This window comes from Filicampus tigris, chromosome 20 (assembly GCF_054856515.1).
Source record: "Filicampus tigris isolate MCC_2025a chromosome 20, RoL_Ftig_1.0, whole genome shotgun sequence".
Lineage (NCBI taxonomy): Eukaryota > Metazoa > Chordata > Actinopteri > Syngnathiformes > Syngnathidae > Filicampus > Filicampus tigris.
The window spans coordinates 12023968-12049278 of NC_141236.1; the positions used below are offsets into that span (position 1 = coordinate 12023968).

The window sequence follows — 25311 nt, forward strand, 5'->3', positions numbered from 1 at the left end:
GTGAAACCAATTCAATATTTATTCTGACAAATCCTTACTTGTGTGTAGTCCACAACGAATTGGGCTGAACAACGGATTCCATGATTGTGATGTGAAACGGACCCTTAGCCAATTGTTGCCTGACATAAATAGGGGTGCAACTGGTCACCATCATTCACCAGAAAGAAACAAGGAGAAAAATTTGCAACCAACGAGATATGATGACAGCCTACTCCAATTATTTTTCATCCTTATACTTTGTATATTCCAGCGGCCTGGATGTCCCTTGGAACCAGTCTACCAGTCTTGTTACTATAACAGGCAAGTGCAGTATTGGTCATTGGTCAAGTATTTTACACTTGAATGGCAACTCAGGGGGTAGCAGGTATAAGAAAGCCAATCGTAAGACTTCTTAAGACCTAAACGTGAACCCTACTTTAGAAATCCTCTCTTATTGGAATGCTTGTCCATGGTTGGCTGCCATCCAGCCAAAGCCTCAGCAGCGGATAGCCAGCGGCTGAAGGAGCCATTAGCGACAGTTATCATTTCCACACTGTCAGGTCGGCCAATACACGCAAGCTGATTAGTCAGTCAAAAGCACGGCACGCACGCGTGCAAATACAAACCATAATGGGCAAACCACAGCCTATAAATGCGTACACCTCTCGGGTCATCCAGTGCAACACTATTAGCAGCCCGGAGAGCCGTGCGAGCGCTGACGCCTGACAAAAACGTCAAAATGCATATTTGTGGCAAGTGGACGTCCACATGTGTTGAGTGTGGAAGTGTTGAGAGGTTGAGAGGGAGGACGAGAGCGGAAGGCTTTGGGCAATGAGGGACAATGGTAACCATGGCTGCACATGAATCCCAATGGAGCATGAGAAGCACCTGCATGCTGGGTTTTAGTCATCCACTCACCCGCAGGGAGACGACCATTGTTTTGCCTAAAACTTCACCCCCGTCGAAACTTCGGCGCAATATTACCTACAGACCTATCGTCCCATAATGACAATGGAAACATCTTGGTTTTTTTCCAACACTTTTTTGATAGAAGGACAGTGTTAAGAGAAGAAGGGACCAGCTTTTTGCAAACAAAGTAGTTTGATTGGCTCTTGGTTGACTTGTACGGTGAAATTGAGCAATCCTTTTCAAGAGATGGAACAAAGCGAAGATGTTCATTACGAAATTAATTCGTTGAGCTAGCCGATAGCTAATATTGTTTGTAAATCTTAAAAAAAATGTAAAAATTAAAATTGTGCGGGTGGATATGGTTCAATTAGGCGCCGTTCACGTAGAAACAGGCTTAAGTGTATCCGCAAAGTTGTTTTTTTTTCCTAATAGTTTTTTCTAATAGTTTCTACGCTTCATCCATTCAGAATTATGGTGTGAGCCCAAAAACGACCATTTTGTGAAGATGTAGTCTGCTACGTTAGTTCTCACGCTCGCTCGCTAGCCGCTGGGAAGAAAATGGCCGGTGGAACAATGTCAAGCAACACATTGTGCTGTGCAGTGGTGGCTTTGAGCACGCGACATTCATTTGCAGTCTGGACGCTGAGGGGCTGAATATTGAAAATGTCGGTCAGTGCTCGTGACAGTGTTCAGGCCACAGCAAAAACGGAATTGCCCAACAGCAGGACAAAGGCTCCCCGGCAAAACCCTGGTCATCGTTTCTGGAGAAGAAAGGCGGCCTGTCACGGCGAGTGTGGGAGCATCCGTCAACATGGCGACCCGCCAGGCCAGAGGGCATGCCGGGGGTCAGTTTGGGGGCGGGCGGTCGCGGCCTCGCTCCAGGCGTGGAGCGCAGGTACGGGATAACGAGGGAGCTTTTGAAGGAGAGTCTAAAGTGCACGCTTTCTTCCTTCCTCTTTCCTTCCCTCAGTCCCACTTTTTATTCATGTTGCCTTCCTTCAATTAAATCTTTTTTTCTGCCATCCTTCCTTCATTCATGACCTCCTCTTCACCTTCAGTCACACCTGTTTTTATTCTTCAACCTACTTTTCTGCCTCCCTTACCTCCACCCCAGACCTATTTTCGTTATTCCATCCTGACCTCCTTCCCTTAGAAAAGCTATATAAAATTTTGTATCCTTCCTTCCTTGCTTAAACCTACTTTTTCTTCATTTGGTACTTGTCCAATACTGGTTTGGAATCGCCTTGCTTTGTTCTTGCCTCAACTTATTTGCCTTATTCACGGTATCTGTAAAAAATAGATACGTTACTTTAAAAAGTGTCTACCTACTCTTGCCCCCATATGAGAACTTAGTTACTGGATGTGCGCCTTGTCCATACTGTACATTTGTTAAAATCCTCTCTGCTGTATATTGCGCCATATACAGTGAAGAAGGTGTGTGAAATGCAATAGCAGAGTTGCGGATAAATATAGTATTAGACATATAGAGAGCTATGCAGGTCATTGCCCCGCGAGTCCAAACTATCATGACCTATTGGTGCCTTCCTGAAAGCGTGTGTGGAACATATATCCACACACACGCACACACATTCTAGGAATTCAAGTCACATGCTCTCTAATACTCCATATATCTCTAATATAACGCTATATCACATTTCAAGCAGCAAGCGTGCAAATATAGTGCCCGCAAAGTGTAAATAGATTTCAAAGATGAGCTAATTAAAGGGGAGTGAGAGAGATTATTTGTAAAATGTGGTGCGCACCTCTGAGGTTAAGTGTTTTAATTGTTTGCGTGATTTGACAATTATATTTTGGTGGTGTGTGCACTGGAGAGGAGGTTTCCAAAATATGTCGGGATGCTGATCCTTCCCAAGTGTTTAAAAGCCATACACCCCTTTTCACATTCCGACAGGGTTGGCGCACCCCCCTTCTTAAAAGGATTAGATTGAGCGGTCTTTCGGAAAATGTTTAGACCATGCACCCCCTTCCACATCCTGTCAGAATTGGCGCACCTCCTAGATTAAATCCCACCCTACTTTATAACATTCCAACAGCGTTTGCACACTTCTTGTCTTAAAATTTGCTTGATTAACTTTCTTAAACTATTAAAGTCATGCACAACTTCAACGCCCCAGTAGAGTCGGTGCAACCTCTCTTCCTTGCACACCGGCTAAAAAAAGTCAAAAGACAGCTTTACTGTTTGGGAATGCCTGAGTTAGAGTATAGTTGCTCCCCCTATTGGTCAAGTTAATGAATTACACTCTGCTCCTCATGTACTGTGCATTTGTCAAAATGCGAGGGACATTTGGCCCGTTTTACAGCTGCTTTAGCTTTTTTGGCCTGATAGCGCCGCCACCACCAGTAGATTACATCTAACGATAAGTAACGGCAATGAAACATCTGGCTGTTGATTAGTAAACAGTCAACAGAGTTACGTTCCTCCTTGAAAGTAGACACGAGTGACCTTAACAAACCTTACGACAACGGTACATGCACTGCCTTGGCTGAGACTGCGCATGTCAAGTCTGATCACGTTCCAACGTGGGGGCTTTAGGAAGAAGAAGTTCCTTATGTAATGTCCAAAGGCCACATCAAGACCATGTGTCAACAAGCGTAAAGAAGCTTAGGCCAAAACTCAAGGCTGCCGCGGGGATATGTGGTCAGCTGGCTGCCGAAGAACATGGGCCAGGGCTTGATGAGGGAGGGCTCGGCTTGGGGGCTTGTTTAAATCATAACATAAGCGAGCAATCTGCATCTCTGGCAACCACGACCGGGACGGGATCTGGGTCAGTTCGTCTTGGCAGCGAGACACTAAAAACTGTGACTGGTCAGAGATGGACATTTGAAGAAAGTTTGAAACAGTGTGAATTCTTTACATTCTATTTGATGACGTTATCTATAATGCATATGTTTTTAAACATAATAGCAGGCATATATTCTTTATCCTCTGTGAAGAAAGACTCATATGACTGCAGCAGGGGAGTAACTTGTGACCATCTCCATGTGCATCCAAATGTCTGTATTATTCTACATGACATTATCTCTACGGGGAAAACCAGTCGACAAATCAGTGTCCTATATACGTCTCCTTTCAGTGACTCAATTTGGTTCGTCTGTTTTGTGCCATGCAGTTGCCCTGCCGTATGACTTTGTGTGGAAATTACAACTGTCAATTGTCTTATTGCATACAGCTGAGGGACTGGGACTTTTTTTTTCATTTTAACAACCCCAAACAGTCCAACTGTTTAATCACTTCTGAAAGCTGGGGACAGGATAATTAGTTCCATAAGGATGACAGCATTGTAGCACAATTACACAGCGACAGTACTAGAGGTTTTTTTCTTCTTTTTTACAATTAATAGAATACTTACTTAGTCTTACTCAAGTAATTATTTGGAGGACTACTGTTTTACTTGAGTCATATTATTCTAAAGTAACAGTCCTCCGACTTGATTACAATTTGTGGTAATTCCACCCGGGTCCGGTAACAACACAATGAGGTGATGCTACTTTTTCACGACTTTCAGTCATGACGGAGCACTGGGGGAAAGTACGATGTGGCCCGCCGTGGAGACAACTTTGACACTTGGTCTTAATCCACAGCAAAGTAGGGCAAATATTAAAAATCTCTATCCGGCGCGATGGTGTCACATACATTCTTCAGAGGTGATGAGGAGGTTGTCGAAGCCAACAGTGAGTGTGTGGTGAGTGTGAGGACGGCAGAAAAGTTTTGCTTTTACGGCACTTTCAAGTGGCTGTTTTCGCAAGCTGGCACACGCAGGACAATGCCGCAAGTTGCAAAACATGCACATCACTATTTTCGCACAAAAAAAAACAACTCAGGGAACCTGAGCCGGACTGAAGAAGTACAAAGTCAGGAAAGATTCCAGTGGAGAGGGAGGATATCGAGCAGAGGAAACTGCTGGGACAAAGGAGGGATGGGGTTCAACTTTTCTTTGTCCTCCCGCCGATGCAAAAAACATCGGCGTTAGTGGCGGACACTTACCCCTCAAGCAGAACATTCCTCCGGACTTAATTCCACGAGAAACAAACGCCTTCCTCCTGCTCGGTCTCGCCGCTCATTCCTCACGCACGCAGCCGAGAAACTCTGACACTTAGGCTCTGCCCGTGCCGTCGCCCTCCCACTCCTCCTCCTCCTCCTCCAGTCACACACGAGCGGCAACACGCCAACTTCCCCGCCGCAGGAAACTGCTTTGCAAAGTCCCCCGCAATCCCCCCCACCCGCCTCTCGTTTGCTGTATTTGTGCGTCCAACAGAGCCGAGCGTCTCTCATCTTTAAAGCCTCAGCGCTACTGTCGCCGTTGAACCACATCAAGCTTGCCTAATGGGGATTTGCACGCTATTATTTGTTGCATTGAAGTTCAGTGCCAGGGAAAGTCTGGTCAAGATAAAAACTAAGCTCGTGTTTTTCTTTGCATTCACGTGCAGATGAAAACTTGAGGGAAAAAAAAGCAGCAAGCCAAAATGGATTCATTGATGTTAATCCAAAAAAATGTGAAAACGATGATGTCATTCAAGTAGGAGTTCTTTTGTCATATTTGAAAGCTGTCAATATAAACCAGCCAGTAGCGAATTAGTAAAATGATCTGTGACAAAAATCCTCCCTCTTGCACTTAGGTCAATTAGTGGAGCCCAGAGCTCAAAGCAAACATGGTGCATCAGCATTTTGCTGTTATGCTGCATGCAAATGAAATAAACTGCCAACAGAACTGAGGTTTGCCCCAAGTGTAAATGCTTTTGAATCCAGATTGTTTTCTCCCCCCAATACCTACGATTAGGGTCTTTTTATGTCTTCATTTTTTTATGTCTTTAAATTTATTTGCTTGTTAGCTGTAGTTGAAAAACTGTGATACCGTGAAAATTTGATATTTTTGCTCATGGTTTTGATGTTGACCTATGGCTACTCACAAGGTAAAAGTGTATTTGCATTTTTCAGTGTTTACGCGGGACAAGAAAATGACGATTTTCTGAAAATGTTCACTTTGGGACCCATTTGAAAAAGCAGCTAAAACGGCACCGTTGTCGATAAAAGTGCCCCGTGTATGCGAGGGCTTGTGATTTTTGGAGAATAAAGATAGTCAGCGGTTCGCGTGCCGCCAAGCCATTTATGCTCTGATCAAATATGATCACTTGAATCCCCCACAATTCAACTGTTGGCCCATGCGGGAGCAGCGACAAGCTCATCCGCGTGTGCTGATGCCAAAACGTCGATGGAAACACGAGCCAGTCGGCAGTCGCGAACACAGCTACCGTCAAAGGCGTAAGATCTCAAATGCTTAACTAGCATTAGCAAAGATCCAAACCAAACAAAAAGCCATTGATTTCCAATGAAGGCTCCCCTAATGGCTCTCACATGGACTGACTGTTACATTTTTTTTGAGGTCATCCATCACGTTTTGGGATACTTGGCCATGACATTTACAGGAAGCGACAATGGAAGCGAACACGGAGCTGCAGCAATAACGGCGGTTAGTGTTTTTGTTTCATCCAGTACAGTACGTCTGCTAGCGCCATCGTGACGCTGCTGGCAGGGTTTGCGAAAGACAGCTCGAGTACAGTCGACATGTTGGCGTGGTGAGCACGCTAATCCCAGCCCCGTTATTGCTTGCAGGCCGTGACACGTTTGCCAAGACCAGATGTCGCCAGCTATGTGTGTAAAAAAACACAACGTTTTTAAGTGACAACACAACAAAAAGGAATCCCCGAAAAGAAGCCTGCTGCTGCCTAACAAAGCAAACCATAAAAGCTTTTTTCCTCCTAAGCTTCCACCTTATAATACTCAAAGTTGCTCGCGGGAACCTCCGCTATTAAAACCGCCAGCATGGAAGAAACACTTCTGAGGTCTGCCTGATGATGGCTCTCGCTAAGCCAAGCAAGAGAGATGGAAATTGGAATTCAATTTGCCAACAAATCTGCTGGCGCTGCGAACGGCACTTATTGAATCGTCGCATTATATCATTTTGATGGGTTTCCATCATCGAGTATCAATCGTTTCAAGTGGCTTCCAGTCGCAGGACGTTGGAGGAGGAATGGATGCAAAGCGCCGCGACTTATAAAAATCGCATGCGGGGCAAGGAGAACCTTAGCCAAATAAAAAAGAGAATACTTGCAAGGACTCCAGCCCCGTCGTCAGTCACTAGGCCACACCCCTTAAAGGCAATTTATGAAACCAGTTTATTTCATCACACTCTCTTATTACATGTTATTATGGTTTTAAACAATATCGTACAAGATTTCTTTACGAACGGGTACGGGTGCTGATACTGTACTTGGATTCGTAGAAATGCTCCGATACTGCAACGCTGATACTGCTTTACCAGCCTGCCATATGGCTCCGAGTATGAGCCATGTCACAATAATTTAAAGTCAACTCAAATGACAACACTTTTAGATAACTACAAATTGTGCACTGCAAAGTGGATGTAACCTCTGCTCGAGCGGAAATTATACTTTATGGACTTCACTAGGTTTGTGGAAACATGTTTTTGTTACAAGCTGGGGAAACATGAGTCTGCATTAACACTTCAACGTTTTTTTTTTGGGGGGGGGTTTCTTTGATTTGTTTCTGGTGGAAAATCACATTTGTGGTGCAACATTTGATGTTACACAACTGAAAAATCGAAACGTGACGTACGTACTGTACATACATAGCACTACTCCAAATGATTATTTTCAAGTACAGGACATGGAAACTGTACCCATTCCGACTGAAAAGATAGGCTTTGTCAGTAGATAAAACTCAGTCGTCGCTCTCAAACGGAGCTTTAGCCGCCGCCATCTTATCTCACAGAGTGTTCTGTACATCATCAACTGTAACGAACGTGTTATTTTACACGGAGAGGCAAAAATGGATAAAGTATGACCGGTTAAAGCAGCATCGGCCGACGGGGGAGTGTGTTGTCTATCAACCACGCAAAATGAAATCATGTCCGCAAATGTAATCCCTCTCCCTTTTCATCAAGTCTTGTGCCATTCGGGATGGGGGGGGGATAAGACCCCATAATGCCGAGCTAATAGGATGGTGTGAAGGTATGATACAAATTGCCATCAGTCTCCATACGAGTGAGAGATTTGTTTTTTGTTTTTTTAGTGGCCGTAATGCGATTTCACTCACACGCAGGCTTAAACCTGAGATGGTAGGACTGATCTAGGATCAGCCAAAAGAGACATGAACAATGTGGGGGGGGGTCAAAGAGAAAGGAAGTGACTTACCTGAACAGTTATCAGCACATAAGAGAGAAGAGCATAGAAGAGAGGAGAGAATTAGACACATTTGATACATTGGAGTATTTGCGTGTACTGTACATGTTCCCCAGGCTGTAGGCCACATCAGCAGATTTCCACGTCTATCTTTTAATGAGGCCTCGCTGCTTTATACACACAAACACATCCTCCCCTCGGGGGAAAATTATCATCTGCTAATCTGGATTGACGCGCAGCATTACAGGAGGATGAGTGTGTCACATGACCACACAGGACGTGCAGCGGTACTTTACGAGTTTTCCAAGTTGCGAGACGTTTGCTTGGTTGATTTTTTGGGGGAGGTACAAGCAAGTTTCGTTCATGTGTGGAAGGTAGTAGAAAGTAAGTATGTCACGATCATGAAAAAAAAAAAGACGAACCAGTTCATGGAGTGAATGGCGAACGCCATGTAAAAAAGCCACTGATGTTCAACTTTAGTCATGGGAGAGTGTTTCATAATTGTGTATCTGTAAATGAATTATCATTTTGCCATCAAAAGCTTTTCTCTGTCTTCTCTGTTTTTCTATGTTTTACAGTTTGAGGTATAACAAAAGCAAAAGATATTAGCATCAAGATCACTGATTTGCTTGACAAGTTTTTTTTCATGAAAAAAGGTTGTTTTCTCCGCTTTTTGGTCAGGAACTGGTGAGCTCAAATAAACTTTTCCGGTGAAAGAGGAACATCTACTTTAACTTTTTGGTAGGTTCGGTGCTTACATTGTCAGAACCCAATATTCATATTCAGTAAAAATGTTTATAATGGCTGGCAATATGGGGAACTCTGCTTTGAAAATGTCTGGCAGTGAATGCGTTAGCAGTAATTAAGTATACTTTAATAACAACTTTTTTTTTTTTTTTAAACGATGCGATATAGTAGGGGAACACTTTTTCCAAAATTAGCACGTTTGGCTCTCCTAAAATAACCTTGCCTTTATACAGGATTGATTCATAAACGTCTCATTTAAAAGCATTTCGTGCGAGAGCCAATTCCGCTTCTGGCTGCTGCCAAGGTAGGGTTAATATTTAGGTCAATATGCTGCTGCTCTAAATACTCGCAAAACTGTAGATAAGACCACGCACATCTGTACACGTGTAAAACATGCGGCGGGCAACGCAAAAGTATGTGCAACATAAATTACATCTCTCAACTCTCCAAACTTGCATTTTGACACAACGTATGCTCGGCTCGCGAGAATGATGGGTGACTTCCCCGCTGACTGGCAGGTCGCATAAACATTTAAGAAGATGCTTGGAAGCAATCATGCAAAGGATAAATTCCTAGCTTGACAGGGGATTCATTCGTCATACTATTGCTTCACCTAGAGTTTAAAAGCCATCGCACGTGCATCATGTTTGATTGCCAGAAGTTCTTAAGAATTTAGAAAGAAATTCTATGGAAGGTCCCACTTCTTGTTCATAAAGAATCTGACTCTTTTACGGCAACCTGAACATTGTTCAAACAGGTTCTAAGAAAATACTGTCGAAGTCAAAGATCCAAACCCATAACCTCAGACCTGTGAGGCAGATGCGCTAACCACTAACCCACCGTGCTACCCGCTGAAAAAAACATTTTTTTGTGAAACAATGCCAGTTTGGCCGTCTTCACCAGCAGTTCCACAAGCTGCTTTCGCCTCTCACAGCTGGTTGGCCGGCAGGCAGCCCCAGTAGGCGTGTCAAACGTTATTGAGCCAGTGATGAAAACGCTTACTCAAATAAGCTTCGTTGCCATGGGGATCCGTCCAAACAGCCAAGCCTGGAGACGCTGTGTGAAAATTGCCGGTTTGCGAGCCACAGGCGCTCATTTTGGGGCTATATTTACACACAGCGCTGCCCCGAACGGCTTGTCGTGGCTTCTGGCGTGTCGTCCAGATGTTATAAATAGCTTCAACATCGGTATGCGACGTTTCCTCTGTGTGGAGTTCAGTATATGTGTGTACTATGTGTCGCATGGCAAGAAGGATTTTACGCTGACCTGTCGTTGACACCGTCTGGCCAGGGAACAAAAAGTCTCAAAAGTTTATGGCGAATCCACAATCCTAAATGCGCTACTAGCCTAAACGCTTCCTTCTACGAGCTAGCTAGAATGGGATGATATATTTAGTTCAACCTTAAATTATTTTTCTTTTGACATCATTTTTAATAGTGAACTAGTTTCTGTGCACCACTGTGTTAATCGGAAAAATGCTGCCCAGTCAATGTGGAACGTTAGCTCAACTCCCCCAAATAGCTGATGTCAAGTTATTCTACTATCTGAGACTGAATTCAAAGCCCCTATTCTTTGTGTAGTGAAGAATGAAAGTGCGCTCCATTTGGGAGCCATTGGACCAAACCCAAAACTGAATTCTTAACCATCTGTTAAATCGATTATTATGCCAATCCCCACTCAAAACCTCAGCAAATCACGCAAGAGAGTAAAATCCACAGAGTCTTCATTGTAAAAGTTTGAAAGCTCACCAAACGATCCAGGATGTGCTCTGATCCTGCAGTTGAGAATAAAACGATGACCTTCCAAACAGGCGCCACTTTGATCTGTGTTCGGCACTCGACTTGTCAAGCGCTTTGACTTCGAGGAAAAATGTGAGCGCCTCAAAGCATTCCGGTCATGAGCGGCCCTGATCTGTTTTGGGAAAGGGGAGGCAGGGTCTCCCAAATGACAAATCGAGTTACGCTGTGAACATCGACAACAGACTTGACGGACTGTTGGTAAATACTGCGCATTGCAACTGTGTCAGGTCTTGTAAACGCCAGTCGGGAATCTCAACGCAAAATGACTGACCCCTTTGCAAGCATTGTGAGTCAGACCATTGCTCGCTGAGTTTTACACTGGGTCTCTTTCAGGCACAAAGCCAGACTGATTAGTCAGCATTTTTCAGACAGACGTGAAGACTCTGAACCAACTCTGACCCTTCAAAAACCAGTCATAGCATGGTCACCTGCAGCGGTGGTCTCAGTTTGGTTCTGGTCTTTCCAATGTATGGACTGAGGACTAACAAGACTGGGTTAACAAAAGGACTGTGACAATGCCCGACACATCTGTAAAGAAGAACAAGAGCTATCTACACCCATAATCGCTCCTGTGCAACTTGTTGATTTTTATCAGCACTATCATCGCAGCTGTACAATTTGCGATCTCCACGGGTTTCACGCTTTTGGACACATTTGGTCTCGTGGCCTAGATCCGTTGACCACATTTAACTGGACGTGGAGAAGATGGAATGTGACTCAACTCCATTCCACTCCACTCATACACCGATTCAATGAAGCTTTTTCGAAAAGCGCGGCGACACGTAACTCTGGCAGACTCGCACGCACACCGCAGTATGTGTCACAATCCCGGCGAGCAGGCGCCACACCGCCTCGCTGGTGTCAGAGAATTTGAATTCATTTCAATATGGATGACGTTTTGCGGCAGCCAATTTGGGTGTCAAATGGGTTGAGGCTGATCTGGGCAAACTGGCCAATTTGACAAAACCAGGTCAAAGTTAATGAGGTCACGGTGTCAGTTTCCCTTCTTGGGTAGTACCGACACCACGGATCAATAACTTGGCAGTTTAATCAGGAGACCGACAGCTTGTAATTTAACATCTGGAAAGAACTAAACACCCACAGATCCTGTAAGACTATCACGCTATGACATCACCGACACTGCTTTCGCCAGTACAAAGCATCATTGTTTACCTATCGCCTTTGACCCCCTCAACCGTCGCCGCTAAAATCCCCAGCAACACCTCCCGCATGCGCTCGCTGGCAACAAGGAAGTGGAGAACAAGAGGCCGTAAAAAAAAAAAAAAAGATCGGCCCACTTCACGTCTTCCTGTGAAAGAGCACGAGTCCACAAAAGTCCGCTTGTGTGGTGAACATCGATGCGGACGCCATGTGGTTTCGCGGATCTTTTCAGAGATATCTTTGGAAAGCGATTGATTAAAAACAAACAACAACCTATCTTGTGTTGAGGCTGGTAAACCCAGTCATCGGTGTCGCTGCTGTCGTCCCTGCTCGTGGCGTGGCGGTCGTGGTGCGAATGATGCTCCTGGGACGGCCGGCGGTTGTGGACCACGTGCAGCTCGTTCTGGCTGTGGAAGATGTATCGGCTCTGTCGCGAGAGGGTGGACACGCTTAGCCAGCTGAGTGCACGTGACAGCCTGGCTGGTTTCTGGGATGGTCGCCGATCGCCTCTCATCCTTGCAAGCTCGTAAGGGATCCAGAGTGTTCCGCTTCTTGGGATTAATTGGAGAGAACAATCCTCCAACGTAGGTTATCAGGTGGAGAGACAATGTGAGATTCCAAACATTTCTGGGAACATCACCCAAATCTGAGCACGTAGTTCAGAACCCAAGTATCTTGATTCCATGTTGAAGATGAAGATATAAATAGTTCCAAGCTGCAGCCAGTCCAACATTCATCCGGGCTTCCACATCACAACAGACCAAATCCTCCTGCTGTTTTGCTTCCTCTGCGCGTCGAGAGTTTGGACGGGATTCGCAAATCCAACAAGTTGATCCCACTTGCATGTGCAGGAGGACAGAAATGCCCCTGGAGACGATGATTCTACTTCTTGACGATTAACAACCAAAACAAACTGACCTTTGTTCCTCGGCACCATGTGTGCCCTGAAGTGTGGTGAGGCACCAGCTGACACGTACGGTCTCAGCACTGGGACACACCAGGAGACCAAGATGTTGCAGCATCCACTGTCTATTCCCAGCCTCAAGCAACATGAGAATGCGTTTTTGCTTCCTTTGTTGAGATAAAGATCAGCTGTCAATGGTGGACAAAGAGGAAGCAGCTAAGCTGATGAATGGGTTGGTTAAAAAAAAAAAAAAAAACGAAGTAAGACAAAGTAAGAATCCATGTGACTTCACAGGACAGGAAGGGTTCCCCAAACTCCAGGCTTGGTTGAGTGTCTTGTCTTGGAGGATTTGAGCATTGTGGGGTTAGGGTTAGAATTCCACCCGAGCCTGAAAACAACGGTGCTGAAACCTGAGTCAGTCCGCCCTCTAAGTCCACTCCCTCACGCTCTCGTTCCTAGGATCCTCGCACCGCCCCTCCATCCTTGTGCAACCAACCACACCCCTATCGGATTTTTCAAACCTCCCTTGCACCTTACTCCCTTGCTGCACATCCTCAGACGTCCTCCTGTACATACATGATGTTGTGAGTCTTCTGACGACAATCAAAATGTCTTTGGCGACTGCCTAACTTGGGACTTGGAGAGTATGTTGTTAGTCGCCAAGGTCATCAGGTGTTCCCATAGGACAACCGGCCCGTGTGGAGGATTTTCAAAGCGACTGTTTTAAAGTCGTATCTATTTCAGGAGACTTTCATGAAGGCATGTTGCTGACATTCTGCCCGAGGTGACAGAAAAGGACTGGTCAAACTCTAGACATGACCGGAACATAAACACCACAAACCAGACCATCAAGAACTTAAGTGCTAGTTTTGTAACACACTGTAATTAGAGGGAAAACTCTGGAAATCGTGGGGTCTCTCTGTTGCACAATTGAGGGAAATTAAAGTCAGGGAACAGGCGCCCTCTGGGACAAAAACAACTTTTTTATAGGGCTCTGTTAGGGAGGTGTTCTTCCCACCCAAGTCTAAGCTCTGCAGTTACACTTGGGTGGTGTGTGACAATAAACCAGTCCAATGTGTGCGTTTGCGTTTATGCGAATATTAAGAACTATGACACATGACAGCAGAAAGCCACTGTCCTATTAGAAGAGCAGCTTCTGATTCTTCGGTAACAATATCTCGCTAATCTCCGTTACGGTGCTGAAAGTCGATCTGAGGCCTGAGTCGAGGTTGTGGTGTAAAGGGAGACTTAAACCTGGTGTTCATTTAGGACCTCAACATTGTCCTGATAACACAAAGGATAAACTGGAGGCGAAATTGTCAAATTGTTGAAGAACTAGATTGCGGACAATGATTAACTTATCACGTCTACCATAACAAGAATGACAACAAGGACAGAAACCGAAACCTCTTTTTGTCCATTGATTTCTCCATTTCAGTCAGAGAAGCCGTTTAACCCCAAAGGGCATTAAAAAGTCAAGGGTCAAGCATGCAGCCGCTTCCATAAAGCCCCTCGTTCTCATTTCCTGCATCGATAAATGTCAATCTGTTACTCTTTGTGGTGTTTGACTGCTAACAGCTTTGCTTTTCTTAGCTTCTGCTTAATTTGATATTTGGAGGCTTGTCCCCAAAAGGCTCCGCATGAGGCTACCAATGTCAGTTTGTGACAAAAAAAAAACATTAGCTTATCAAAATCAGATGAGATGAAGACAGAAACAGAACATGTTTGGGTGTTTATCGCCGCGTGACGAGCGAGTGAAACTATGTCTTGCCGACGCACTAAAGACACGCTTGGCGGATTGCCACACGTTGCGGCCTGTTTTTCCCGAGAAACCCGATCAGGCGACAATGATACGCTGTGACCGGACGAGACGCACGCAACGCAGGGTAAATAACGTAGACCAACGTAAGTGACTGGGTAAAGCACGGACAAAACACACACGGCTGAACATCAGTTGCTCTGTTTTTGTTGTGTTCGGACACAGTCAAGGACAAGTTAGGAAACAAAGGGGGCTTTGTGCACTATTTCAACAGAAGAACATTTGTAGGTTATTGACCGTATAAAGACTATTATCCACAACTGATAAAAAAAGAAAGTCTCAAGACTTTTTTGTTTTAATCTAGGTAGTACCAGCCCTGTTTTCTGTTTTTTTTGTTTTGTTTCTTCTTTCTTCCTCAAAGATTGTTATATCTGGGTACATCTGTCAACCTATGCCTTAATTCATAAATATCACTAAATATTAGGGCTGGGACGATACATTTTTGTCCCAATCCGATACTTCATCAACGTATCGATACTTGGTATCGGCATAAAAAGTACCACGATACACGACGATATGATATTTTTTTAATTGCATCTCTGATTTAAAAATTCAGCCCAAATGTGTTGACCATTGTAATTGTTTCGCAGCTTGGGTTTGGCTGGGCCATCTGAGCCCCAACAAATACCACATCAATATACAAGTTAAGTACATTTGGTCGCACTTAAACTGTCGCAGCAAAATGATGGAAAGGTTCGGCGAAGGTGAAATGATCGATAAGTGCTCAACATGCGGGAGTGCAAATGACATCCAGTACTATAAACGCATCAACTACGATACGAACGGACTGATTTCACTCACAGCTGAGAAAAGGAATGTTAATTACTGTTGTTATAGCTCTTTTTCTACTACCATCTACTATAATTAGTTTCATTTTCACTTATTATTGCGCTATATATAGGTAAATGCAAAATTTGTAGATTGTTATCGGTTCCGAGGGAGAAGCAGTAAGCTGTATTTCATTGCATTCTACCATACATGCGCCGTAAACGCTTAAGAGCAATACACTTGACTTATTTGTCCAAAAATTATATTATAGTAGAATATTTATGCTCCTTTTATATAATTGCATAGTTTCATTGCAGGTACACATTCATTAATTAATTTGTGTCTCATTAGATGAATTAGGAAATTTCTGTATAAACACATATGAAATAATGTTTCTTATTTATCTACATGAGCAAAGGACAATATTTTGTCACTGCTGTTTTTAATCTAAATATACTGTGTGTTGAAATGTCATTCTAGATAACTGATCAGCGGTGCCATAGATCACAATTTCAAAAACCCTTGCACTCTATCTCATGCGGCTACTAACCAACTCCACAAGGGGGCGCCATTTAACTGGATTGCAAATGAAGAAAGAAAAAAAAAAAGAAGTTCTGCAGCAGCTAACGGGCCAGAAAATGTCCTCATTGTCCACTTTTAACCGAGAGCCTAATTGTGCTGAGGAGATGATGATTATGTTTCTGTGTGGAGATAAGACTGCTCTTCCTAAACAAACATTGATGAGGAGACGCACACCCACGCACACATAAGCTGTAGGTGGAGTCCACTCTTGTCAAATTATTTAAAAGGCAAATCCCCTTCATTCCTAAGAACACGTGCTCCATTATTCATTATACAGAACGTGCTGCTATTACTTTATTATTCTTTACTCGTGTTCCTTGATTCTATTATTCACCAGGGAAAGCTGCTTGGGAGGAACGTCTGCATTTACCGTCAATTGCGTGCGTCTGTGTGCTGCAGGTATTGACCTCTTCCCCCTTGACCCCAAGCAGCAGCTGACTGCAAAGCTTGAAGTGCGACTTCGGGGTCAGGATGTTCTGCGTTTTTTTCGCAGCTCGGACAAAAGGGTGTCGAGTGGCATTCCGGCCGCTTCCCAAACGCATCACGAGACAAAAGGGGACACGCGTGGGAGGCATGTGCGTACTTTACCGCAGACTGTTGAGTGTTGGAGGGAAGCAAAGCAAAAAAATCAGCAAGGCCAGAGAAAAACAAAAACAGTGTGAGAAAGGAGCTGCGCGATGGCTTTCAAGACAAAACGCACAGCAGGTAGGTAATCTGAGCAGGGAATTCACACACACTTGCACACACACCCTGCGTCCAGTGGTTGAAAGGGAGAATGGGCGCGGTCGGCTACACATTCCTGATCGGTCTTGCCTGAGCAAAGGCGCTGGTCCAGCAGACCTGAGGCCAGATGTGTTCTGTGCGCTCGATCCTTTTGTCTTTGTCTTAACTAATAAGAAAATCAGCACCAAACAAAAGGCACTATTTATGCACGGTGGGATTTTTGTAGGCTACCTTAGCGCGGTAATGCACAATAATCGCAGCGCGAAAAGGGGAAAATTGCTTAATTTGTTATTTTGGGAGAACTACAAGAAAACAAAAGTGTGTTTTCTTTCCTGAGCAATAGCATAATAGTAAAACTCATTTCACCCTCGAGCGAAAACAGGTTCATGTTTTGCTTTATAAAGGCAAAAAAAAAAAATGAATGTGATTTATTTTTCTTTGGAAAATTGAGTGAGGGCCAAAAGAATAGGAACGGCAAAAAATACAATTTGAGCTCATTTGCCGGCAGACGAGCCGGCGGCCCACCGGGAGCCTGACCGGGCAACCCGCGCCGCTCGCCACAGATGGCGCCGTCCGCGTCTGACGCCGCGCCAGACTCCAATCGGCACGTTTACGACCTGCCGAGAGGTGCGAGCTGTTTACGCGTACAAAAACCACTTCACAAGCACCTAAGCGACAGGAAAATGGAATAAAACGCCGGATGAAAGAAAGACCAGTTAGCGACCAGGTAGGTGTGCACGTTAATGGGTTGGAGTGTGTGTGTGTGGGGGGGTTCAGTTCCCCCTCGAGCACAATCAGAGAAAGTGTGTGATGCCCAGTGAGGAAAATGGAAAGCGAGATTTATGCTGATGAGGCAGACGGCAGGTCGACCGTTAGCGTGACAATAGGGGCTGACTTTGGGGGCCTTTACAGCTGCTTGCTGTCTGACACACACACACACAAGCACACGCAAGCACACACATATGCAATACACACACACACACACACACTTACAAGTGAGGTGGTTTGTTATTCTTTTGACTTCTTGCAAGTAAGGGCAACCATTTCCACTGTCAGTGGTCATTTTAGTTTGGAAAGTAATCAGAGCCTAATTAAATGTAGGAAATATCAAACTTGGAAAATAATAATAATAATAATAATAATAATAGCGCTCTATAATGTTGCACGGTGTTGTAATATTGGTCATTTTTCCTGGAGGATAAAAAAAAAACACTAAGTGTTAGCATGTCAAGTGGATTTTCCATTATATGCTAGCTCAGGAAGCTGGTCACCTCTGCTAAAATCAGCTACATCCTTAGTTAAACACATCATTCAATTCTACCCCTGAAAAGAAATGATTAACACATATAATACAATCAGTACTTGGTTATTTTTTTCTAAAAAAAAAAAAAAAAAAGGGCCATTACTTTGGAAAACTCACTTGTAATTCTCCTTGTTTTATGTTTGCTTTGACAATTAAATCCAACTAGGAGTGGCAACAAACAGCTTCCAGCTTATTTTTTGAATTAGCCAAAATGCTTCTAATTGTGAATCGAATTGCGCTTAATGCAACCGCAGGGCACTAGCATCTCAAGTGAACGCAGAAAAACATCTGAAAGAAAGCTTGTAACTCAAAAAAGAATTTAAGTCTGGTCACTCGTATCTCAAGACGCTTTTAAGTGCCGTTTTCTTTATTAAAAAAAATGCTATAAATAGTGTTTGTTGTTTCGTTTTCGGCAGTGGTGACTTCCAGTCGCTGGTCTGGCAATGTCCATTTGATTGCAGCAGACCCACTGTGGCGCGCACGCCCACGCATGGCTAACGTCAACAATGAGGAAGTTCATATTGGCCGCGCTGCCGTCGCACAGCCAACAGAAATAGAGCGCAGCCCCCCCCCCCAACTCTCACCCAAAGGAAATCCTCCCACAAGCTGTCAGAAGTTTCAGAGCCGAGTTCCATCTGGCCACCCTCCATCTCTCCCCCTTTTCCCATCTGTCTTCCTCCATCTCGACATGTTTGTCACATTTCTCTTGCTTTGCTTTGTCACCCTCAAATGCAACACGAGTCTTTGAGGTCTGATCATGTCTTTGATCGCCCGCCCCGCCGCCCACGTCCAAACACGGCCATTCCTTGAGCGCGTGTGTCGAAAGGGTGGACCACAAACTTGCAGCCCACCTCAGACTAGAAGCCGCCGCCAATTGTCGCCACCGAGTCCAGTATAATTCGACCCAGTGGGGACTTTCCCTCTCCAGCACCCCATTTGTTGCGCATGTTTTTGCAGACGTCCCCTCAATGTGTCACGGTTCACTTTTGACAGTTGTATCGCACTCTCGCACGCTCATTGGCTGACTGCCACGTCACTCAAAAGGCCAGGCCTCGCCTTTTAAAGCCACACACATTCAAAGTCACAGTGAAGAATGTGTGGATGGCCACCCCAAGTGGACAAAAATAATACCTGCACCTCAAGTGCATATTTTGGATTAGACTTTACACAGATCTGATTGGCTGGATTGGATCGGCAGATATTTTCCATTTCATGCAATGTGATCCGTTGATGTTATAATTTGCCAATCGATCAATGACGTCAATGATCAGACCAACAAAATAAGACATTGCAGCAAATAATCTGGTTTACTTCAGTTACATTGGTTATTAATCCAAGGTTTCTCAACATATAGTCATTTTTTTTTCTCCAATTTATTTTCAATATTTTTAAATAATTTTGTTTTTTGGGGGTTTTCGTCTATTGAAATTTAAACTCGCTTAAGATTTAAACTCACTGATCAATTCCAAAATCCAGATTGTATAAAGCCTATTTTGTTTTGTGATTCTTCACACAGTTTTGAAATTTATGTAAATAAGAAAACAGTTCAAATAATAAATCATTAAATGCGGACTTCAAATTTGGGCTCCCAGCATTGAGAAAATAAATAAGAATATGGCTGAGTAAGGGCTCAAAACTCGATGGAGAGGCACTGTCAGGATGGCCGAGCGGTCTAAGGCGCTACGTTCAGGTCGTAGTCTACTCTGTAGGCGTGGGTTCGAATCCCACTTCTGACAAAGTTATTTTGTAGTCAGAAGTAGCCACTCCTTCACTGACTCAAAGACGAATAAGGTAGGAACGGTTGAGCCTGAGCGCTGCATTTCACTCTGGTCGACAAGCTAGACTGACACGATAATCCGCATCAACCCAAAAAATTCCACAAATGATGATATACTGTGTATCTTTCATTTCATCTCATAGCACTCCTCCGCGGTGTGTTTTTGTGAAATACATACAGCACAGGTGTTCAGTTGCGAGTCAAAAGAAAAAGAAAAAAAACAACAACAGGGTAACGTTGCAGTTTTCACCCTTCAGGGCATCCGACTGTTTCAATGAGATTCAGGGGAAATGGGGAAAACCCTCCAGCATGAAGAGCTGCATGTGACACTCAAGCCTGCCAGAACCAACTTGGAGAGTGTCGAAGACGTGAAGCTAAACAGCGTGTCAGCACGGCTCGTTTTAAATGAGCGTTAACCATGCGGTACAGTGAACGCCTGTTTATTGTGGGGGATGCCTTCCAGATCAATAGGTGAACATTTGTAATACAGAGAGACTTCAAAAAAAGGGGGGTAGGCTTACAAGGAAGGGGAACATTATGTAAAAAAAAAAACTAAGGCAGGAAACAATTTCTGTGACTCCGCCACAGTCTTAAGAGAATTCAAGAAGTGGTCTAATAGTGACGCATTGTTTTTTTGTTGTTGGTCTGGCCAGAAGTGTAAAGATTGCAGATTTTGTTCACATCCCCTCCGTCAGTGCTGGTCAAGCTCAAATTTAATAAACTACTCCTTATCACATCTATAGCGCTTGTCGTCATTATGGTTGAAGCACCCTTAAGTCAAGCTCGCACGATTAAGATGAATGAAAATCCGCTTTTGCACAACCTTGCTCACAAACACCTTGGCAGAGGTAATAAACCCGGGGACCCCGGGGGGCCCCGTCGGACCGGTCGGTTTGTAGCTACGGGCCGAACGCCGCGGAGAAAGGCGAGCAGCGTGAGGACGGAGTAAAGCGATACGGTTCTGCCGGGTTATGAGAGCACGTCAGATGACTCCGGTGAGAAAGCTCTGCGTGGATGGCGCGGGGCGGGCGAGGCTCAGTGGGACACTCCCAGCGTGTGTGTGTTGGCGGAGAGAGCAAAACACAACGGCGCCTGTGGGCTCCCCGCGGTCATCTCACACCGGCAACCTTCCGCCTTCTCTTCCCACGTTACGAGGACAGCCCTCACTAAAACGCCGAAGCTATCATTATCCGAATAGACTCAAGTGTCCGGTGCAACAAAAAAAAAAAAACATGTCACTTACCTGTCGAGTTGCATAAGAAAGGCGAGACGTGACAGTTGACAGATGGATGGAGAATCCCCATGCAGAGAGAAGACAAAATGAACAATTACAGACATGAAATACTCAGTGAATGCACAATTTTCATTCCATCTCACAATACAGCGGAAAGCTAGCCATCGGATAGAGAGAATCCAATATATCGTCCCTGTCCTGTGAAAAACGTATCTCCAATTTTGGAAACTTTTTAAATGTTCACTTTTATGCGATTTCTGTAACACGGAAACATGATGCAGGTAAAAATAAGAAAATGAAAAAAAAAATGGAGATAAGTGTTTTTCACATGGCAGCGACCATATGAGACTCAAATAAAAGCCTACGGCTCAAACTTTTACTGGATAAACAATCATGCATGTATGACTCATATCTAATTAACAAGCTATTTAAGACATCAATTGAAGGTTGTGTGGGAAGATTTCCAAGGTGTTAGGTGAACTAATTAATAATGGAAATAATGCAGCTTGAATTATTCAAATGGCTGCCGTGTGTTCAGGTCAGTCTGACGCAGAAATGCAAGGACACGGGGACGGGCATTTGACTTAGTAAGTCTGTGGAGATGGTCAGTCGTAAAAGATGATTACGGCTTAGCACCTTCCTATCTAGCCGACGTTCCATCGTGAGAACTACACTCGAAAGTCACTTTGGTGACTCCAAGACCGAAAAACAAGTCAGCAGGTTTTTAAATTGTCACTTAATCGACTACACTGGTCAACAAGTTTTTATTGCAAGTTAACTATTCTAGATGATTTTTTTTGTGTGTGTGCTGATTCTGAATCTAGCTACTTGCACAACTAGTTCTATGTAAGCAATACCAACCGGACGAAGGTAAGCAAGCAATTTTCCGCCTTCAGAGGCAGTATAATGTTGCATTCATAGCTACTTTAACCATCCATTGAGTAATTTTTGTGCCACACCAGGAGCAGTTTCACGGCGTGAAAGCCTCAATGTAAAAGGCATCATTGTATGCCTTCGCCTCACTTCTCCCAGGCCAGAACATCATCCACTGTTCTACTTTGCAGATCCAGCAGGAAGCAACAATGACGCGCCTGGAAAAAGGCAAGGGACCCGAGGGAACGTTTAGCAGAAGGTGACAGGACGGGCACAGTGGAGGGGGCGAGGCTGGGAGCGGGACGATGACAGGCACGGGAAATGGAGCAGGATGCACGCGAGAGCGCCATCACCCACAGGAAGCTGGGACGCGCATCTGCGACAAAAGGATGGTGCAGGGCGACGAGGGTTCTGTGCCAAGGCCGGGTGAAAGGGTGAGCGCGGAGGTGCGAGCTGGGAAAATTGAAGTCAAGTTTGAGGCAGAAGCTGGAAGAACGTCCTCTTGATTTTATTTATTTTTTGCTACGACTTGGAATGCCTTCGCCGGGGCCATCATTCAAAGTGCTGACGCCGCCCAACACAAAACAATCCCTCACACAGGTTAAGGATTTCCTCTTTCGTTTCATTCTTCACTCGTTTCCTTTCCTCCTTCCTCTCTACGTTTCCCATGTCACCTGACTTGACCACACGAGTCCTGAAAAAACGTCAGGGCGGAAGGCCAACAACAGCAGGAATGTACAATGTACAATCCAAATGTAAAGAAATATAATGTAAATGATTTCTACACTGTGGCGCATATCTGTTTTACATATGATCATAACCTATACCGAAGCGCTCTTACATTGGAAAAGCATGTATGGAACATCAGTTGCCTATCGAAGAAACTAAAATAGGCTTCAACCCAGGTGTCAAACTCAAGGCCCGGGGGCCAGATCCGGCCCGTGATATCATTTGATGTGGCTCGCGAAGTCAAATCATGCGTGTTGACTTGACATGTTTCTATCAAATGGTCTTCACTTTTATTTCAAAACTAGTTATCCATCAATATGTTGTGTATATGTGATCAAGCGATTGTACATTTCTAGGGGTTCACAGTCGTAACGGCCCTCCGTGGGACACCATAACTATTATGTGGCGCGCGACAAAAATGAGTTTGGCACCCCTGCGCTTCAACATCGTGATAGATTTGGCGCCCTGGAAAAACAATGCAAAATTGAAATAAAAAGCAGCCATTCTTAAACTTTTAAAGTCATACCCAGCACGCACGCTAAAAACCTCCAAACTGAAACGCCCTAAAGTGTCACGACGACAAGTTTTTTCATGATGCTTCATTTTGCCGATTACATTTTGTTTTTGAATGGTGTCTGCGCAGAAACGCGCGGCTGCGTGCTCACTGTTTACATGGAACACTCTGCCTCGGGGGATTACGCGACACCAACTTGAACAAACAAACGTGCACTTAGTGCCTGTTCAAAGTCAGTGAAAGGAAGCTTTTTGTTCGACACCCACCAGTTTTTTTGCAAATGTAACAAGTAAGCATAAATCCACGAGTTCGCCTTTGAAGAAAATTCTGCGCAGATGATGGATTGCATCACAGCGGCGCTCGGCTCTCTGAAACCGGGTCGTGTTTCTCGTAAGCTGTGTCACTTCCTTTTCTGATCGTGATTAGTCCCTCGTGGCCTTGTTTTCCCTTTTTACCAAGGCTCCGATTTAGTCTCTCGGCCATCTGCCTTTTGTGAAACGCGCCGCTCGGCCAGTCACGGAATGACTTTTGGGGCAAAGAAACTAACGTCCAAAAGCGCTTGTATAAGGGAAATCTTATTATCTAAACACTGGAAAGCAATTCCACGTTTGCTGATGATCTTACATTCATCTTTCTTCATTGCGAGCTGATTCCAATTACGCGGAATTATGTGAAATATAACTGCTAGATGGAAACGTGACCTGATTCCAACCACAGTAGTCCCAGAATGTGGGGGTCTGCCTTTCAAGGGGCTGGTGGACATGCGCTCCTACAATGGGCTTCTTGTGTGCGAACCCCGATTGGGGAGAAGAAATAAATGAGATGAGATGGATGGAGGGAGGGAAGTGAGTAACAAGAAGCAAGCATATGGGGCTTCACTTTGGAGGACACTGAAAAAGAAAACGGAAAGTTCAATGATCTGACAGTCTTCCAAAAAGGACGAGTCAAATGCTTTAAGACCTTGTAAAGTGAATTCACAATTTTGTTTCGAAATAGATGACACATTTTTGAAGATAATTGCTATGTACCGTATTTTTCCGACCATAGGGTGCACTTTTAAAATCCCTTAATTTTTTTCAAAAATCAAAATTTGCGCCCTATGTATGGGTGAATGTCGGCTTTTCAGTTCAGCATTTTTAATCCAAATTCCTTGGGACAAGTCCTAGTAGCCTTATGCGAGCAAATTCTGGCGGCGCGTTTCCAATGTTATAACGTGGGTCAATATCATTGCGGTCTGTGGGACTGAGAGGTAAACAGAAAGTTAAATTCCTTCTTATTTACTTTAACATTCTTGTTTGCGTTCTCATTCTGTGTGTCAAATTTAAAGCACATATTTATTTTCACTTTATAGAGACCGTGACGGATAAGCTGAAAAAGACCATGTTTATAATTCCAAGTCTCCAAGCATGCACTGGTACCACTGTGTTGAGTTGCATGAGTGGTTTCAACAAACATTGGGGTGCAACCTTTGATTTCTTCATTTTCAACAAATCACTGCGCCCCAAATTCAAGCTGAGAAAAAACACAAAATGATTGCGGTTAAAACATAAAACCGCGAGACCAATGTGATTCACCACATCTCAAAGATATGCATTCGGAAAGTCTTCTTGTGTCATTTGACGGCTCCTGGAATGGCCTCCCCACCCCGAACCACATTAAAGGCCCACTGGGTTGGGTTCCCATATGGTGAGGAGGCCAAAGGGCGTGTGTAGAAGGTAGCTGGTTACGGGGCTTCAGACTGCCCCTGCCTGAAGAAGCCGTAAGGAGACTGCTGGGTTTCTAGGGCCCAAAATTAAAGACGGCGATTTTAAATGCGCGATACTTCATGCATGTCAGGACAGTGACCGTGTGGCCTAGTGGATAAGGCGTCTGACTTCGAATCAGAAGCGTTCGAGCCCACGGACCAAGTCCGTTGTACGTATTTGAAGATGCTTTTAGTGCAATTTTCAGAGTTTTTCCAAATTGTAAAACCTTTTTTCAACTTTTTTTTTTTTTGGTAGAAAATGCGACTCACTTCCTTGAATTACACTCTTGTGGTTGACAGTAATATATTATGCAGACATGTCATGAGTCACCTGCCTATTTAAAAGGAAAGGAACCCTCTTTCATTCTTACTTTATCCTCCTCTCTTTTGCTGAGTTGCTGAGACGTGACGGCTACACAATGATCATCTTGCTGGGAAAGCTCAACTTGGAGTGTGTACATGTGGGAGTGACTTTGTGCATGCTTGAGATTTTAAGCGTGTAAATGCACTGACCTGCCAAGGGGA

The 25311-nt window shown here is 44.3% G+C and overlaps 1 protein-coding gene and 1 non-coding gene across 4 annotated transcripts in view; one reads left to right on the top strand and one right to left on the bottom strand.

The window, feature by feature from the left end:
* Nucleotides 1-25311, bottom strand: part of nhsl1b (NHS-like 1b) — a 70706-nt gene that overhangs the window by 32583 nt on the left and 12812 nt on the right. The window contains exon 1 of one of the 3 annotated variants that reach the window (XM_086018293.1): nt 12090-12873. The exons of 1 other annotated variant lie outside the window; for it this stretch is intronic. In XM_086018293.1, coding sequence (XP_085874419.1) covers nt 12090-12330 — 241 coding nt within the window. In that variant the 5' untranslated portion in view covers nt 12331-12873. Of the gene's footprint in view, nt 1-4894; nt 4999-12089; nt 12874-25311 lie in introns of those variants that run through there. One more of the 3 variants, XM_086018298.1, reaches the window with a different exon arrangement.
* trnal-cag (transfer RNA leucine (anticodon CAG)) lies at nt 19569-19651 on the top strand. The gene has a single exon. It is a non-coding gene; the product is annotated as a tRNA-Leu (tRNA).